We start from the raw sequence: 18,628 nt of genomic DNA on the forward strand, positions 1-18,628 counted from the left end.
ACACATCTCACAGAAATATGCAGCCTGGCAGGTGAGACTTCGTGCTAACATTGCCTCTTAAAGAAAAACTGCAGCATGAGCTCGCCCTTTAGGTAGCGGATAATTCAAACAGAGTGCTGTAAATGCCCAGGCATGAGAAAAACTTCACGTGGGCCTCCCACTTTACTAGACACCAAGGTCCATCGACTCTGAGATGCTCTGCAGGAAAGCAAGCGTTGTTCTGCTGCTGTTAAAACTGTGCACATGTCCTCTGGGTGCTTGCAGAGTCCTGGCACCCTGAAAATGGGGGGAAGTCAGTGCTTGATTACCTTTTGCCTAAACGAGGATTGATAATTACTGAACATACTTTGTTTAAAAAAACAAACAAAAAAATGGAGTAGAGGGATGAAAACGGTGGTTTTTTTTTTTAATTATGATTTGCATGAAACATCTTCATCCTTCCTCTACTCCTGCGAATGCTGCTCTCTGCTCCTGTGATGCCCTTAATTTGACAGGTCTGAGAGGCAAACTAAGGGAAAGTAGTAACATCTGAAAGRAAGAGCAAGAGCATAGCTCTGTTGCTTACTGTCAGCATCGCTTATCTCAACAGATAGGTCTCCACCTCTGTAGGCACTTTTGCTCCCCTTCTCAAACCTGTTCTATTTTTTTTTTTTTTAATTTTATTTTAGCGTTCCTCCTCTTCAGTGGGAGACAGGAAGGTGGAGATCCCATTGAGGCTTCTCTGTTCTCCTCTTAACGACAGTGGAAGAGGGAGCTGGTGATCAGGACAGAGGTTGCCTCCRACAGAGGGTGTTGGAGAGGAGGTCTGAGGCTGCTGGGGGCATCCCTTGCAGAAGGGATGCTGGCACAAACCCGCTGAGTGATGCATGGCCTTGGTGTTTACAGCTGAAAGCAACTTTTGACTTTTCAGCATTTCGCTACTGAGTTGCATCTGACTTGTGTCTAATTTCTGAGGCAGTGTTACTGTTCGCCAGATCATTTMCTCTCCATGGTTTTATTTAGTGTTTCTCACTAGGTGAGTGCAGAATCGATCTACAGTTTTGTCTTCTTCCCCTTATTTTCCTATTTGTAATTTCTCCTAAAATATGTCGTGTGRTTTCTCTGTCCCCAGTGGTGTGTTACAGCTGCTGTCAGTCCCCTGTGAATATTGTTGATGTGCTGCTTACTTCCCCTTCCATGTAATTAATGAGTAGATTTAACAAGATTGGACCTTAAAATCCCACTGGTAGCCAAATAACCTTCYTCCAGCTGCAATATGCTTTTGTTTATGAAGCGTTTATTCCTGGAGCCCTCTGAAGAATTAAAATAGGAAATAGCGCACGTATGCCTGGAATGCCAGAAAAGGGAATTAAGGAAAGAACCTTTGCTGCTTAGAGCATAAGGAAATCTTGAAATCGGGCTGTGCCCTTTCTGTCTGGATGTATAGAAGAAAAAGGGTGGGGGCAGACTAAGTTACATAAACATTACTTCTGAATCATGATGTAGCATGCTCTAAAATGAAGCAACTTTTCTTACATGGTGATAGATACTTGAAATATGACATTTTAAAATATCTAAGCTAATGGTATTTAGTATCTCATTAATACTGCTTCTGTAGTCTAAACTACAGTTCAGTAAGAAAATGAGTTAGCAACACTAATTTCAAGGTGTCTGGATTTTTTTCCCCTTATCTCCTTTGGAGCTTTGCCCAAGGATAGTATGTGTTTGCKTGTCATCTGTATTTAATGTGGCTTTACAGGAGGATTTTAGGACAGCTAAAGCATTTGAAGACAGTTACAATTCTCAGTAGTTCAGTGAGGCAGATTTATCTTGATTCCCTAGTTCCTGTATTTCTTTGCTGTCTAAGGCCAGGTCCATTAGTCAGCACAACACACAATCTTAGTGTATTTTATTTAGTCCCAAATATGAGTAGTGAATGTGGTGCTGGAGGTAGTTTTTTTCCCCCTTTGTGACCCTTAAAAGAAGAAAAGACTTTTGAGATTTCCTGAAGGCAGGAACAGTGCATATGTAGGCAATCATCCTCTCCTGAGCATCTTTCACACTGAGCTCGRGAACTGCTCTTAAGGTGCACAGAAAGAACTATACAATATTCAAAAAAAACCATAACCGTTTCCCATTTGGCCTGTGGAGAGTAACTGACGTGTTGTGGGAACTTGCTACCCCCAGAGCTGTGGTGTTGGTGAGAATATGCGCTCTGTATGCAGAGAATACACCTTTATGTGGTTTGCGCTGGCCCCGGCTCTAGGAATTCACCCAACTGTTCAGATTAAAATGAGAATTCAGTCCAGACTCTGACATGTTAGCTGGGAAATTCTAAATAAGGTTATTTACGGAGAAAATTTGGGGGCAGGGTGACTATCTTTAGCTAGTATTCAGATAGAGATGAGCTGTCTCTATCCAGCATTTAAATACAAGATTTACAAGATTTTTGYTTGTCTATCAGGCATATGCGTATAGCTGAAGTAGAAAACCGCACGAACAAAGTGAGAGAAGAACAGCCATACGTTCCTGAACAGCAACAACACGTTCACAAAGAGCAGAGTTAGTAATTCGTAACGAACAGCTGAGTCGGATTGAAGTGCTGCGTTTTCCCCAGGCTGCCCAGTTGATGGGTATAAGCTGAATCCAGAGCAGTGAAAAATGCTGACAGATAAGCAAAAATGGTTACGCTGTGGACTGCTGGGATTGCCTGAAGATGACCRGTAGTCCCTTTTAAAAGCGTGTTTTATTTGAACGCGCTTGCTTTTGGACGGCGCGGGAAGAGGGGAGGCAAGAGATAGGGAGGTGTCAGCCCGGCAGCTCAGAAACCAGCGGATTGGGCAGCCGCTTCCCGGAGCAGCGCGAGCTGGCCGGGTGCCACGCTCCGCCGCCGCGCCGCGCGGGATGGGGGCGGCCGGCCGGCGCGCAGCTGCGCCCAGCCGCGGGGCGCGAGACCCGCTCTCGCCGCGCCGTGGGGCTGCAGCAGCCCTTCCCTGTGCCGTGGGGTTACACCAGCACCATGCAGCAGGCCTTCCCCATGCCATGGGGCTGCGGCAGCCCTTCCCTGCGCCGTGGGGCTGCAGCAGGATGTTCTGCCTGAAAGGTGAGCGAGCGCCGTGGAGAACGCCGCTCCGCGCCGGCCTTTCCGGCTGGGCCGCGTTGCTTGGTGGAGGAGGGAGTTCTAGCRTTGAAATGCAATCTTTTTTTCCTTTTTTCCCTTTTTTTTTTTTTTTTTTTTAACTTTGTTTGATGCATTCGTGAGAGGCGGTGTGAATTCATCGCTCCTTTTGTCCCGGTGAGCAGGGGGTCGGACCCTCGCTGCCCCTCTGCAGTCCTCGAGCAAGGCAGGCGACCGCTCGGCAGACAAAAGGACGGGCTCGCTCTGTGCGCGAGTGTGTGTGTGTGTGTGTGTGTGCACGCGCGTGTGCATGCATGCACGCATGCACATCATGCACGTCGGGGTCTCACAGAGATGCTTCCAAGAGGGGCGACGCTGGGAGCGGTTCGCCATGTGAAGCATCTTTCCCGGTGATGCTGCGCTTGTTGAGCGCTTTCGGACCGTATCTTGATTCGGTCGCGCTGCCGTTTGCGTGGGGCGTTGCGGTTACGTTGCAGTAGCGCAGGTGCCCGGCAGAAGCTCCTGYGGCCCCGCTGGGGGATACTTGCTTCCCTTAGGGAAGGTGCCGAGTCCTAGCGACAGGAAGAGTCGTCAAGACAGACGGGGACCGTTCTCTTTTGTTCTTAACTCGGACTTCCTAAAAATGCATTTCTGAAACTAAAACACCGGGAGAAGCGTATTGTTTTTGTTTGACATCTGTGTTCCCGTTTTTATTTGAAATTGGTGTTGCTGCTGTCTTTTTCTCAGTGAAGCATAGTTGCTGAAAAGCCGACAGCAAAGAGTCATTGTAAGGAACAGCTTAGGAGTTTTAAAAAATGGACTTTCTCTGGGAAAGGATAGCAATAAAGTTAAACACACTACTGCTTACCAGTCCCTTCCACCGAATATTTTTGTTCTCTCAAAGTTGCTTCAAAATGTTGATTGCATTTACTAACGGTTGTTATTTGTGAAAAGATCTTACTGAAGATCTGCATACCGGTTACCAGCCAAAATTTGACAGGAAAAAGGATTCTCCTCCCCCAAATTTTAGACTAATGAATCAGCATTCATAGTCAAAGCCTTAATGAATTGCACAGCCCAATTTTGCTATGTATTGGTTGGTCTTAAATGAAACTGCTGCTTTATACACAGTTTAAAAAAACCCACCACATTTAAATTTTTTTTTAACTGCAGGGCAAGAGAGTGTCAGTTCATGACACACAGGTCCAAGGATCACTGAAACTTAAGAGACMAAACAAAAATAAAACTTTTTTAAGAGTTAACTTAGAGATACAGAATAGAAGTTACTGTTTAAACAAAGAATGTAATAGGTAAAATTTTTCAAGTGATTTGAGTAGCTGGACAGCTGTTGGGACTTAGGCTCCTGTGATCATCTAGAGACTTCTTAGATTCAGTGAGGTGTTTTCAAATTTCTGGTGGCTTTTCTGTCCGGATAGGAGAATTTACTAGTTACAAGACAAAAACCCTTCTTAAGGCTTTGAAGCAGTAGAGTTATTAGTTTTGTTGGATAGTGGTGTATTTTGTGATGGTTGTGTGTTAATTTTTTTCTCAGATTTATATGCGCTTACACTTTTTGCTTTCATTCACTGTGATTTTTGTACTGTTTTATTACTTTGTAGGAGACCTCTTACCACCTTAAGGGGCAAAAGTTATTGTAGGTGGCGTTAACTTTTTGTATTTCAAATTATCCTGAAATATTCACTGGGGAGAAGTGTATCATTGTTATTATTAATCTTGAATATGAGGAGAGAAGTTCTTATGCACCAGCTCTTTTACTGACTTCACATTAGCTTGTATGGAGGAGGAGTTGTTCATCTCTGAAACAGTAAGAGCGTGTTTGTCTGTCAGATATTGTTTCTGTTTTGGTTCATGCTCTGGAAGAACAAGAGTGGTTACTCGTACGCTGCTTCGGCTGCCAGCTCCCACGTCGTGGTGCAACGGGGGTGTTTCTCAGTCTGGCTCTGCTCTTGGGGAGGCGAACCAGGCCCTTGTCTGCGTGGAGACAGGGTCGGTGCGTTCGGTGACTGCGGGTGCGTTGGGCGCGGGCACGCGCCCTTGCGCGGTGCCATTGCAGTGTGTACGGGAAAGAGCGTGCTGGACGTCTCTGCCCTCGGGTAGCCAGCGGCCCCAGATACGCTTGCTCCGAGGCTCCTTGGTGTTTGATCAAAACTGGGCATCTGCAGATATAGGGCAGAAAAGGCAATGCTGCTTAATTATTCTAGGTATTTTGAATTAAAGCAATGCAAATGAAAGATTTAAATCTATTTTGTTCTATTCTGCAAAAGTTAATTCCTAGAAAGGTCATGAGCCTTAGTAGTTTGGCATGTGCTGACAAATGAACTCACGTTTCTGTAGTATTTACCTAGAGTTTCTCTTTGGTTTGTAGTTTTTGTAGAAGGAAAATAGTGCCAAGAAATGCTGTAAAGCAGGCATGTGCACTTACTGCTTGCCTGCAGTTGGGAAGTATTTTCCATCCTTGCTTGCCTTACAACTGTGGATTTGAGGGAAGTCTCTTATACTAATAATAGCAAGAAGTTATGATAGAAGCTGTCCATTAAAAATCCCAGGCATGTGCTGCCTGCTCCCTAGAGAAGAGTTCCATGATAGAAATGCAGATTTTTTTTTTTTATTTTTTTTTAAAAAGATCACAGGCTTGCTCACCAGTTGTCTCGTGTGTTCTGTGCGTGTAAGGACATTCCTTGGATTCTTTTCTTGGCAACGTTCTCATAAAATATCCAATGTTTGGAATCAGAAACAGATTTTCTCTGATGTCTTAAAATAAATATGTTTTCCAAGTTGAGCTAGGCAAGCAAAAATTTGTACACTGAGTTGCATTTTTCATTTTTGTTTTATGTTTTTACATTTTTTTCATAAAACAAACAGCCAAAATGAGGAAGGAGAAGATCTGTGGTAATTTAARTGAAGGAATCTCTCAAAGTGAAGATTCCTTGCAGAATTTAAAATGTGTTTAKTTTAAGTCTGAGAAAGTAGCTGATTGTGTGGTTTGTTCCTCTGATTTCATTTTATTATTATTATTATTTCTGTCTGAATTCTGTGTAATCACAATTGGACTTGTGAGTCAACCTATTCTTTCTGTAGCTTATGCTGTGTGAATAGTGCAAGTATCTTTGAGGACATCTCAGCTGAAATTTTTCTAAATATGAAGAAGTTTGAACAAATGCAGTAGGTTACTTCACGTTTTGATAGCAGAAGACACAGATCTTGTGGTTATGTATGAGTGGCCTGAACTTTACTTTTATCTTGAAATAAGTATATTGCCTTTTGTCTCCCTCATGTCTCTAAAGTTCTAGATGGAAACAGTAAGCCACAGTGGGTATCAGGTAAAGTTAAATTGGTTAACATTCAGCGTTTACTTTGTTTATAGTAGAATGGCACGATACTTGACAAGATCAGCGCAGTCTCTAGAATTAAGTAATGAGAGTGTGATTGTTTTAGTTAATAGATCGACTTCTGTAAGAGTAGGTCTTGCTGATTTTCTTCCTTTTTTTCCTATTTTACAAAGTTATTCGTTCTGCTGTGCTTTTCCCAGTCAGTTTTCTTTGCCGCCTCTCGTCCCCGTTGAAATCAGTCGCCGTTTGGTTAATCTCTGATTCGGTCTGCCATTCGCTCTTTGTYCGGAGCAGAACTCTTCACGTAGCTCAGTACTGAAAGTTACATCTATGTGAATTCCTGAGATGGCAGCAGAATAATAGGTCTGTCAAACATGATGTATCTGTATGCTATGAAAGAAATCAGTGTTTACCTAATTACTGAAGAGATTTTAGTGTTTAAAATTCTTTAAAGTTTAAACTTGCTGGCTAAACAACAGTGTTGTCATCTCCTGCTGAAAAAAAGGAGAGGTATAAAGGCAATGAAACATATGTATGTGGCTAAGCACGTTTGTAGCATCTGGCACAGACCTGTGTGCAAAGGGTATATGAATGCCAAAGGGAGAAGGAATTGCTTGTAACGGTACCTGGAATTATGGAATAAAATTTAACATAGCGAAAGGAAGATTATAGGTTTGGATAATAAATTCTCACTGAAACTAGTCAGGTGCGGAAATTGTATTTTAACTAAAATGTTGAAGAGCATTTCTTTTTTTCTGTTAAGTAGTATTCAGATGCTCCACCTAAGGTTGTAGCTGTGCAGTGTAATGTTCTTGTAAGCGCTAAGCAGTACAYGGTTTCTGCTTGGAAGAACTTACAATCTAAATATATTGGAAGGAAATATATTGGAAAGAGGGCAGTGTATAGAGAAGACAGTGAATTTCCAAAGGTAGCAGGGTAATTTGATGGCTGAGCTGAGGCAATGCACACGTTTACTCTGCCCTTTCTCCAGCCCATTTGTAGCAGATGGGGCAAATAGAAACTGCAGAGAGTACTTCTGCCATGACAACCGATTAGGGAAGAGTTTCATTCCCCAGCTCCGGTTTCTGTGATTTAGGGATTGTCTGTAAATACATTCGCTCACCACGTTGTGCAAGTGTGTTGTTACAGTCGCTGGAAATGTTTTGTTTGCCTGCCCCTAAAGAGCCACCAAATGGCACAGGCACAGAACCTGCAAAACGAGTGAATGCCTATTGTTTTGTACGGTTTTCTTTTTCTTTGTTTTGGTAGTAGAAAAGGGTGTAGGCACATATTTTTTCCGTTAAATTTTTAAGAACAGTAATAGCAGCGGGTGAAGCTGGGCAGAATATAATCAGGCACTAGATAAAAATCTCTTCCTGCAGGTATGCTGTTTTTTCTCAGGGCACATGGGTCTTTCACTCGGATACGTGGGGTGAAATTCACTCTAAAATGATATGGTGGCAAAGCAGTTTGTATAGGTTTAGCTGTGAAATCGGTTAGTATTGAATGTCTCCTTCAGTAGATCTCTAGCATGAGTCAGGATAGACTTCTGTATGGGCCTAGCTTTCYGTATTTAAATTCATCCCGTGCTTTTTAAACAGAGTACAATATAAATACATGGAGACAAAAATATCTGATCCTTGTAGTCCATTAGTTTACTCAGGTGATAATGTTCCCAGTCTTTAAGACTCCATGAAAATTGACTTAAACAGTATCTGTTAACCCTCTCCCCATCCCGTCTGGAGGACTGTGAGCACAATACAGATGGTGAGTGTTGTGCCACTCTGTAGTTGAGGGCAGTGGATTTCTGTTAAATTGCAGAGAGAAGTCAACACTTAATTTTAAAAGAGCAGAAGCATGCAGGCTACAGAATATTAAAATGTATGTAATAGAAGTAGTATGCACAGCTGATTGGATTCATAAGTATTGGAAGAATTTAGTGCTGAAGTGCTCAYTGAACAGCATGCACATACTTGGGACCTATAAATATTTTCATGCGTTTTTCAATGGTTTAAGCTTAATAATTCACATTGCTGAAGTATAACATTACCAGATTTGTGCTATCTGTGCTATGCTTACTCTTTTACACCAGCTTTTCTTTCACAATCCCTGCCTCCTAGCAGCATTTGTGCAGAAGACTGGTGTTACTTCTGGGGAAATGCCATAAACTTTTACCAAATGGAAGACCTATTTTCTGTGAAACCACATTGTCTTGTACTAAGAGATGGACATATTTTCAATTCTTCCATTCACAGCTGTGATTTTGCCAGCAGTTAATAGCTGGCTAAACATTCTATAATTATCTGAGGCATCTTGATAATCTTTTTTTTTAATACTGTCCCAGTGCTGTCTCAATTCCAACCCATTAGAACATCCCACTTTTTATTAGCTATATTAAAAAAAAAATCAGAAAATGTTTCTGGCAGTTGAAGGTCTCACGTGAGTTAGCTGGACCTTCAGACTTCAAAATACTTTAATCGCTGGTCTTATGCAGAGGAATTACAAAAGCGTGGCTTATTTAGTCTAGCTGGTAGCTTTGGAGGTAAATATCACAAGGAGGGAGGAAACCTGTTTAAGTTAAAGGACAGTATTGGCACAAGATGAATGGTTATGAATAAGTTCAGAATTAATTGAAGTCAACATTAAAAGGTTACAAACCATCCAAGGAGGGAAGTTGCGGAAAAGACTTCCGAACAGGATAATGTGGACAAAGAAGTGTTTTTAAGATGCTTCTTGATAAGTTGTTGAGAGAGATTAAGTTAGAATTCCAGGAGCTGGGAAGTGAAGATTGTGACTGATGTTGTTCAGGTTGTATGGAGGTTTGGAGACTGGGTTGCATTTGTACTGTGTTTATGTTGTATTGATCCCATGTTTAAGTGCTTCTGTTTAGCCAGCTGTGAGGACCAGGAAGAATTCCTCTTAAATTTAATATGTAATCATGGCTTTTGAAGCTTCTTTTCATTCTGTTCAGAAGCTTTGGAGATCTGGCTGCAGAGGAAGACAGTGTGAGGGACAAGGTGCATTGCAGGTCCTCGTGGCCTCAGCCTCCTGTAGGTGCGTCCTGCTCACCCCATCCTTCCTGTTAAACCAGCCACATATATCGCTGAGGAGAAAAGTGTCTCACAAGCTCAGACTGGTCAGGACTGCTGGGCTTTTCCTGTCCTCTTCCAGCTTTGGGTGTGCTCCACCCTCCTTAGGAGTTTTATTTCACATTTTTCTTGCTCTTACATGGACCTCAGATACTGCTAACACCCTTCATTTTTCTCTTGCTCTTTTCCCATGACACACTGTAGTTATGTAAGTAGTAAGAAACTGCAATGTCTTATTGTGGGCTGATTGTTATACGGTCTCTCTTGGCCTGTGAATCCTCCAAACCCAGATATCTACTGTAAAGCTGTTCTTCACAGCACATCCTGTCCCTTTCAACTTGTAGTTTTTAATCCATCCTCATTCTAATTTAAACTGTTTAATAATTGCTGAAACCTTATGATAAACAGGAATTTGAACCATGTTTCGTGGTGAAGACAAGTGTTTACACTTGTGATGCTGAAACGAAGCCTCCGTCAGTGCCAGTGGTGGGAACCTGCTTTTTAGGAGGGGAACATGCTTTCCAGCTGATCCTCAGTCACAAAGTCTTGGATTATTTTGTGCATGTTTTAGCCTTAAGAGAATTCCTCTGCCTTTAACATGCTTATGTGGGATAAAAAAGCATAAAGCCTAAGTAAGGAGGAAATCTAGGTTTTTCCTCTGTTCATTATTAAGGTCAACCAGTTGTATACTCTTGCCTGAAGGCTTAATTTGCAGGGAGGCTTGTGGTAAGTAAACTAGAGGAAAGCTTTCCACTGTCTGAATGCACAAACACATCCTTCTTTAGTCAGTCAGGTTTGCTTTTTGTTGTCAGTTTCCCATCTCAAATGGGAATTCGGGATCACAATGAGGTTTTTGTTGCTGACAACCAGGAGAACGCAGTTTGTGCAGCACCCTGTGGAGAGATGTCCTTCCCCAGGCAAATCAGGTGTCTACTGGAAAACAGGCAGTGTGTGGAAATTCGAACTCCTTATTGAGGAAGAAGGATGCAAGAATTGGTTTTAAACTCTTCACCTTACAGGTAGAGTGCTGGGAGGAAGGCTGAGGCTCRAAATGGGAACACGCATGAAGTAAAGTAAGCTGTGGAGAACGTGTGGAAGCATGTTAGTGTCTTAAATAAAATTTCAAAAATGAAATACTTTTTTTTTTTCATGCTTGTTATATAACTGTGTTTTGAGAATTTTAGGTGGGGTCACTTTTGTTCACTTTTCCCTTGCTGAAAAGCAAATTAAAAAAAAAATAAGTGAAAGCTCTCAAGTTGTCCAGGTTTCTTTGCCTTCTGAAGGTTTCAAAAGGAGCATCTTTCAGTGACATGGAGTTGCTCCTTASCAAGCTCCGTTGCTGTGTTGCGGATGTTGGGAGATTTTTATGTGGTAACAGCAATCCTTGACAGAACTGAGGYTGACATTTTAAAATGTATTTAAAAATATAAAAAAAGAAATGRTGTCTTCCTCCATAATTGATCTTTGGAAGTCAGGTTTTGATTTATTCAGAGCTGTATTTTCCTCAGTCTTCTGCATGTGCRTTTGTATTGTTATGACTGTGAGTGCGCTCTGTGTGGGTGTGAGTGGTGAGCACAGTGCTGTTGCCTGGTAGYTGTTCAGGTGATTGCTCTCATAAGATGTAGTTGACCCTATTGGGTGAAATAGTTTATGTCTCCAAGCTGAATAACTCTGAGGGTTGTTTTCATGTTTATTATTTTTTATTTTCCTAAGGCAGGATGATAATAGGATTCTGCATAAGCTCATTTGGGTACGAATGCAAATCGTTTCATGTGGGCAAAAGATGTGTAAATTGGAAAAATTACAGATATTATTTTAAGTAATAAAAAGCTCCATAGCTGTATAATTTTAACGGAGAACTTGATTAGATAATGAGCCAGAAGTATCATGAAAATTCAGTGTTCTGAAGGTAAGATGCCTGCACTGAAGTAAATAGCCACTGTGTGCTGCCATTGCTTGAATAATTTTAAGGGTCTTTTTTTAATGGATTAAAATTCCTCCTTTGTTTCCTCTTAAAATGTTGTAACTGAAATATCTTTTTACTTTCAGATTTAACATACCAAAACACTCAAAATAAGCCCAGCTTGCAGTCCAAGCCCAATTACAGAGCCAATTCCTCTGGACGCCAAGTGGTCACCACTTTATGCATGTTCCTGCTAGTAACAAAGCTAAAATTRTAGAAGGAGAATACCTAATAGCAGGATGTTGTCTATGGGATGCTGTCCATCCAAGATAGTAAAAGCTGAATAGTTTCAAGGTAGACTGTTTTAAATAACTGTGCAGTGGCAACTGACTGCTGCTCTGTGGGCTGTTGTGCAATTTGCTCTAATCCTGTATACTTGCCTAAATGAGAAAAATTGAGGTGCTTAATTTTATGCTTTTTGTATTTGCTGTCTCTGTCATTTCTGTACAGCCCATCTTTTAGAAAGACTTGGGTTTTCAGGAAGCTGCTGGCACAGGTTAGTCTTACCTGTGAATTATCTGTGATTGTTGTTGCAAGGGTAGTTAAAGTATGTATTTTCCATCTTTTTCAAATCTTAGTGTTTTGGGCTTGAAGAAGACTGCTAACGAGTCTCAGAGCAAGCTTTCTGTTTTGAAGAAAAGCAGCAAGTTGTTGTTTCTTTGTGCTTGCTGGATTTTTAAAAACCACAGTTGGAAAACTTGGAAGGGGGCCAGCTGTCTGTCAGCTTTCATCTTCTGGTAATACTGTTGTAGTGGTTTGTGTTTAACCTGCTAGGGATTACATAGGAATGTATTCTGCCTTGAAACTTTATCCACAAAACTGCTAGAAAGAACAGCTTGAGCTAGTCCCCCTCATATATTCATGCGACTCCAGCATTTTAAATGTTTATAGCAGTTACTGCAGAGAGGAATTTATCCTCATCTTGCACCAGTAAACTAGTGTTTGGGATTTCAAAGAATAAAATCAGTTACTTGATTTAATTCTAATTTGAAATATATCTGGGATATAGTAGATTCAGAGCTTTCTGTTCTTGCTTTTGTGCATAACAAGTTGTGTTCTGTTTATTTTTTTGAATAAAAAAATCCTTAATTCCATCTGTGAATATGAATGACTGTAAATGTATTACTACTTTATTGCTTCTCTTTTTAAAGGATTGTTTTCAGATCAGTTAATTTTACTTTTCCACTAAAAATTTTAAGCCTGTCTTTGCATTATCATTCCAGTCCGTGTGTCCTTACTATCATTTTCTTAAAAGAAAAGAAAAAGAAAAAAAAAAGAAAAGAAAAAGAAAAAAAAGAAAGAAAAAAGAGAAAGAAAGAAAGGGAGGGGCTGATTGGGCAAAATATGTGTAAAAGCTCAGTGATTCCAGAATAGAAAAAGGTTCAGAATGATCCGTTCAACTTCAAACTAATTTTGATCAAGAGTCTGAGCAAAATGAATCCTGTCAGAATATGTCTTGGGGAAATAAACAGAAACATGGATTTGAAGAATTTTTTGTGTTTTCCGTATCTGAGTTTATGATTTTGATATGGTCTGTGTCATAGCTAAGACATTTTTGCATTACCCAGTCAGGATTTTTGAAGAGGAGGTCTCTCCCAGACACAACAGCATAAATCAACATCTAGGGAGAATAATCTAGAGGAGGACGTACTTTTTCAGACTATTGTTTGGAATTTCAAATTTAATTTTACTTCTTGTTTTGCTAGTGAGCAGTTTAAAAACAATATTCGTAGGCAATTGGATGTGGTTAATTTGCCTGTGGCAGGTCTATACGTGATTGATCTTTCCAGATAATCTTGTGAAACCAAATTTTATTTGACTTCTGTTTTTGACTGGGCGGTAACTAGAAGTGGTAAGAAAGAAGGGGGCTGGTAGACTATGTGGTGGCACCTCCAATTTAATCGGTCTGCTGGAAAATCAGTTATTGTGATTGTAGGAGCAGTTTTACTTCAACCAGTAACTTTGTATCAGTGTGAAACAGTAGTCCAAAAAGTTTATTGTTACAGGAACGAAAGCGACAGATCAGTAAGAGCTGAGAGGAGCTACTGTATTAATACGAGTTCTCTTTAAAAACTGTGAACGCCCTATTGACACTGAAAATTTACATCTGTATATATTACTGATCCCTGGACTTAAGAAGAAGTTTCTTAGAGTGTGATTTTATTTGGATTGAAAAGCTGCTATTTTGGACTGCTCCTCATTAGCTTAATCTTTCCATGGTAGTGGGTGCATTTTTTTGTCCTTACTCTTTCCAGTGGAATTTGATGCATTCTTCTGCCGTGATCTGTAAATTCAAGAGTTTACTTACTCTCTTTAGAAAGCCTTTATGTGACCTGTTGTAAAGTATGTGGGCTGTATTTAGCCACAGTTTTTAAGAAGTTAATTCTAWTTGGCTTATCTGGTATAAGTACAGTTCTCAAGTAACTGCGATGCTTCAGATGAAAAATTTTGTACTAAACCATCAGAGCTTAATGTCAYGATATTTGATATAACTAACATAGTGTTTCAGTTCTTTCAACATACTTCGCTTGGCTGAGGTGTAAGATTTCCTGAGGCTGGTGGCAGAAGCGTGCGTCGACGTTACTTTTCTCTTTTGCTTTTAAACGGCCAATAAATAAAGTCATTTTGAGTTAGGCGTGCGGTGGGGGTTGTGACAGGTAGGTCCGCGTCAGCAAGGAGCGCGGCAGGAGAGGGCTGGAGCCGCGGAGCGGAGGTTGCACTGGCAAACCGCAAAATCGCGCGCTGGCGGGGACGCGGCCGCGCGGCGCTGCGGCGGGAACCTTCCCGGCTGCGGGGCGGGACGCGTGGTTACCGAACGCCGCTTTTCACGGCAGGTGGGGTCGGCGTCCTCGCTCCTCCGTCAGCGCTGCGCCGCGATCGCGGGGTGAGAGCGCTTCGGCGCGTTTGCCGCCGCTCGGCGGGGCGGGTGCAGCAGGTGAGTGATGCTCCTCCGGCGTCGAGCGTCGTGTCCTCCTGAACCTGCGGCCCGGAGGCGGCGGGTTTCACCCAGCGGTTTCCGCCCAAGACCGGCAAGCAACAGATCACACCGTCTTTTTATTCCTTTGTGCATTTATTTATTTATTTGTTGATATATATATACACAAGGAGTGCTCTGTAGGTTCTTGTTTACGTCAAGCTTAAGAGCAGTTCTTTGTCGAACTCACCGAGGCAATCCCACCAGGTCAAGGGAGGCGCTTCCAGGAGCACCCACTAAAAATCTGCAGCAACCCTCTGGATGCAGATCTGAATTCTTCCGGTCTGTTGTTGTTGTTGAAATCCTGAAGGCCCGCAGGAGTCCCGGGCTGCAGCTCCCCCCCGGCTTCCTCCCCGGCCCCAGGCCGGAGCGGGCCCTTCGGGGCCGGGGCCGTCCGGAAGGCGGCACTGCGTCTTACGGGTACGGGAGTGGTGTGCCAGAACCCCCYGCCCCGTTCACCGGGACGAGGGATAGCGGGAGCTGCTTCCCGACTGAAGGCTGCTTTTGTTTTTTGGGTTTTTTTTTTCTTCTTTTTCTGGTGGTGGCTTTTGTGAAGTAGTAAGTTGCTTTGTTTTTTCTATTGGAAATCCCAGTGCACATGGAGATTTAAATTCCAGTGACCCGCTGGGATGGAAATGAGGTGGCTGCTGCACTGTATCAGAAGGGAGCTTCCTTCTTCAAGCTTTTAAATCCATAAAGGAATCGTGAGAGAAAATAGGAGTGGGGAGACGTACTTTTTTTTTTTTTTTTCCTTTTCCCGTTACCATGGTAATGAGTTTAATGAGCAGTTCTGATGCTCGTAATCCTACCACAACTCTGACTCGCCGTTTAATCCGAGTTGTGAAGTGAGCGCACCCTGCTTGCCGGCGCGGGCACGGTGCTTGGGCGAGAAGTCTCCCCCACGCCCCGTCCTTGGCAGAGCAGCTCTTGCTCCCTGTTTGCAGCAGTAGCAGCGGCCGCGCCGCGGGACCTAGCCCCTGAAATAAGGCAGCAATAATAGCTTCTGTTTTAACCACCGCCAGGGATAAGGCCTCCTCGGAAAAATTGTCAGCTTGCTTCCACCCCTCTAATGATCCTGTCTTCGGTCCTGTGTGTATTTTGCTTGCCCTTCCTGCAAGCAGTCTTGATTCGCAGTAAAAATACATTATCTTTTTTTTTTTTTTTTTTTTTTGCGTGGCAACAGAGTGAAAACAGAAGAGTGCCAAAAGATTTTTTTTCTCTCTCTCATTTACCTGCTGCTTATACAGCTGGCTTTATTTGCTTTCTTGCTCTAAAGCAGTGATCAAGATTTAATGTCAAGCATATGACATTGTTGCATTGTTGTAGAAGACTTTGTAATTGGAAGATGAATGGTTGGGATACATAAGTGTACTTTTTAAATGCCCTGGGACTGCCAATAATGTAATGCAAAGTCTGTTTTTCTCCTCTGTTGTCTTACATATGTGCTATATATCAAAATACTTACTGGATTAAAAATAAGTACAGAAAACAGTTACATAACAGCAGAGGAAAAATGAAATTAAAAGATAAAAGAGAGGGCAATGGATATATTCAAAGTTGATGAAGCGAGAGATATGGAAAGGCTGTTCCAGATCAGAAGAGAAGACTCTCTCGCTGTAAGTACAGGAGATTTGTATATGAAGAGACTAAAAAGGCTGTTGATACAAGCAGAGATGCAAAAAGCATGTGCGACAATCTCTATGGTTTTGATGGGCAGGGTGTCAATTTTGAAGTTAAAGTGAATATGAAACTAGAGGAGTTGTTTTGGTAATATGGATATAGTTATTAGAGTGCGCAAGAAAGCAAGAAACTTAATTCAGGAGGGCTTTTAAAATGTTTTTTGGGTTTCCACCAAGGCATTGATTCCTCACATTCCTTTTGATTTGTTTTTACTTAGAATTTTTGTTATTTTTGTTGTGCCAGAGTTTCATGGGTGCCTGTTGCATTGACAGATTTGCAAATTCAGTCTTCCTGCAGGGTGCTGGGGTTTGCCAACGAATGGCATTTTGAATATGCAGCTTACTATTTGGATACCAGGAATTGGGTTAGCCAGGTGCCTTTACATTCCCCAGGTCGTATCCTGTTTGCTGTGCACACAACTGCCAGCAACAGGCTTTTTACAAAACATTCTTTTATTGCTGCTTATGATTGTCATGCCATTCAAGGTCTTGAAAAATACAAAAAATAAAAGCTTGGTGTGTGTGATCGTGAGAATGATAAAAATAATTCCATGAAAGTAGTAGGGGATGGAGCTAATGCCRGTGGACACGAACGTGATTACGGGGAGAGATTTTGTAAGCAGCGTGAGGCTTTGAGCGCATCCTGSCTGCGGGCCTTGCTGCTGCTGCTCCCGGGCCCCTTTCATCTTCCCTGCCGATTGATGTCTCCTGGCATTGTAGGAGCTGTTCGGCTGTTTGAGTTACTTGAAAAACTGTAAAGCTGATACATCCTGCTAGCTTCCTGTCTGAGATACTCATCTTTGGATAAAAAAGTGAATTACAATAACTTGAGGGKTTTTTGCTTGGTTTTGAAATGCTTTAGAATTTTGTCTACTGTTTCTTTAACAAATATGATTTGAGATACATTAAAGCAATGCACAAGAAAAAGGCAGGGTGCCCGCTTGCATCTGGAGGGCAGAAGCTCCCAAATGCAGCCTGGCCGTGCCCGAGCCCTGGGGGTGCTGGGCACTGGGGGTGCTGGAGTGCCCCAGCCTTGGGCACTTCTGCTCCCATGTTTCTGACTGTCCCTCTGTAAAGTGAGGATACTTCCTCTCCAAGAGCATTACTGGGAGGCTTAAGAGGTTACCTGGCTTGGAGAAAATATGCTTAGTGTGTCAGGGATGTGCATATATATGTGTGTGTGTGTATATATATATATATATATATTTTTTAATAACTGCAATTACTATTTATAACCTCAGGCTGATCAGCCAAAAAAGCAAGGAACCCTTCCCAGAATGTATCAGCCCGTCACTGTTAAAAATAGAAGCGCTGTCTAATGAGGGCGAAGTTTATCCCTGGGGATTTCTCTAAGCTCCATTTAATTTCAGATGTGGCTGTTGTGCTTGCAGCAGTAATTACTGCTTTTGGTGTTTTCCTTGTGTTGTGTTTAAGTGTTCAATACAAGTGCTAATATGTTGTTGCATTGTGTATGTTTCCATTTTTCTTCTATCCAAGGGATCTGCATATTGTACCTAAAGCCTGATGGTAGAATTTCTTATTTAGCATATTCATAAAGATTATGCTGATAACAAAGTAAGACTGATATGGCCATAGTTTATGCTTCTAAATCCCCTGTGTTTCCATAGTGCGTATTCCGTATGCTTTGTATATGCGTCTATATGTAATAYGTCATTAGTATTGTTGCTATTTTTAGATCTCAGGAGCATATATGCACAGCAGGGGCTAATGTTTTCTTTGGTTGCATTTTTACTTTGTTTCTTGTAATCACTGAGTTGGTCACAGTTTTGGGAGTCTGTCAGACTCTTAATGATCTTTTTTCTTCAGACCTAATGTTGTTTCCAGTATAATGTAATCATTTTTCTCCCTAATTATTCAAGCTGTCCCTAATAGAGCCTTGACTGTAAAGCAGAAATGACATATGCTGATAAAAAGATGAATATGCATGTCTGTCTGCCCAGAACAGTCATACCTGTGTACTAATAGTTCAATATTTAAGAGTTGAAAAAAGAGTAATAAAGGAAATAAAATGTTCAGAGGGAAAATTTATATAAGTGACAGCTCAAAGTTGAGCAAAATGGACAGCCTCACTTTTGTGTGCTTAAAAAAAAAAGCATTACAGCTGCAATGGAACAATATGAAGTTTAATCAGAAGTTTATGGTAAGACTTTGGGTGAGAACTTAGCTTTATCAAAGTTAGGGAGACGATTCCTTTGTATAGCCACAGAATAAAATAACTGCCTCGTTAAAGGAGTTTTGGGGAGACTGGAAGAAGGAAATGGATGCAACTGGCAATGTAAAAAAAGCCTTTCTTATGTGAGGTGGTACAGTCCTATTCCTGCCTCTGTATGATTTTGAGTTTGCTAATAATTTAGATCATAATCATCATTAAACGCTACATCATACATGTTAACCAAGGTCTTTCTGACTTCAGGGAAGAGCAGATTTATTCTTTAAGTTAAAAAAAAAAAAAAAA

The 18,628-nt window shown here is 41.7% G+C and overlaps 1 protein-coding gene across 1 annotated transcript in view; it reads left to right on the forward strand.

The window, feature by feature from the left end:
- Positions 1–3,057: 3,057 nt before the first annotated feature.
- NHSL1 (NHS like 1) overlaps positions 3,058–18,628 on the forward strand; it is a 92,080-nt gene continuing 76,509 nt past the window's right edge. Inside the window, exon 1 of the mRNA XM_085299295.1 lies at positions 3,058–3,082. Within this exon, the coding sequence (XP_085155421.1) occupies positions 3,067–3,082 (16 nt within the window). The 5' untranslated portion in view covers positions 3,058–3,066. The remainder of the gene's footprint in view (positions 3,083–18,628) is intronic.

The sequence above is a fragment of the Rhea americana genome, unplaced genomic scaffold (genome assembly GCF_003343005.1).
Source record: "Rhea americana isolate MKP2758 unplaced genomic scaffold, rheAme1 scaffold_149, whole genome shotgun sequence".
NCBI lineage: Eukaryota > Metazoa > Chordata > Aves > Rheiformes > Rheidae > Rhea > Rhea americana.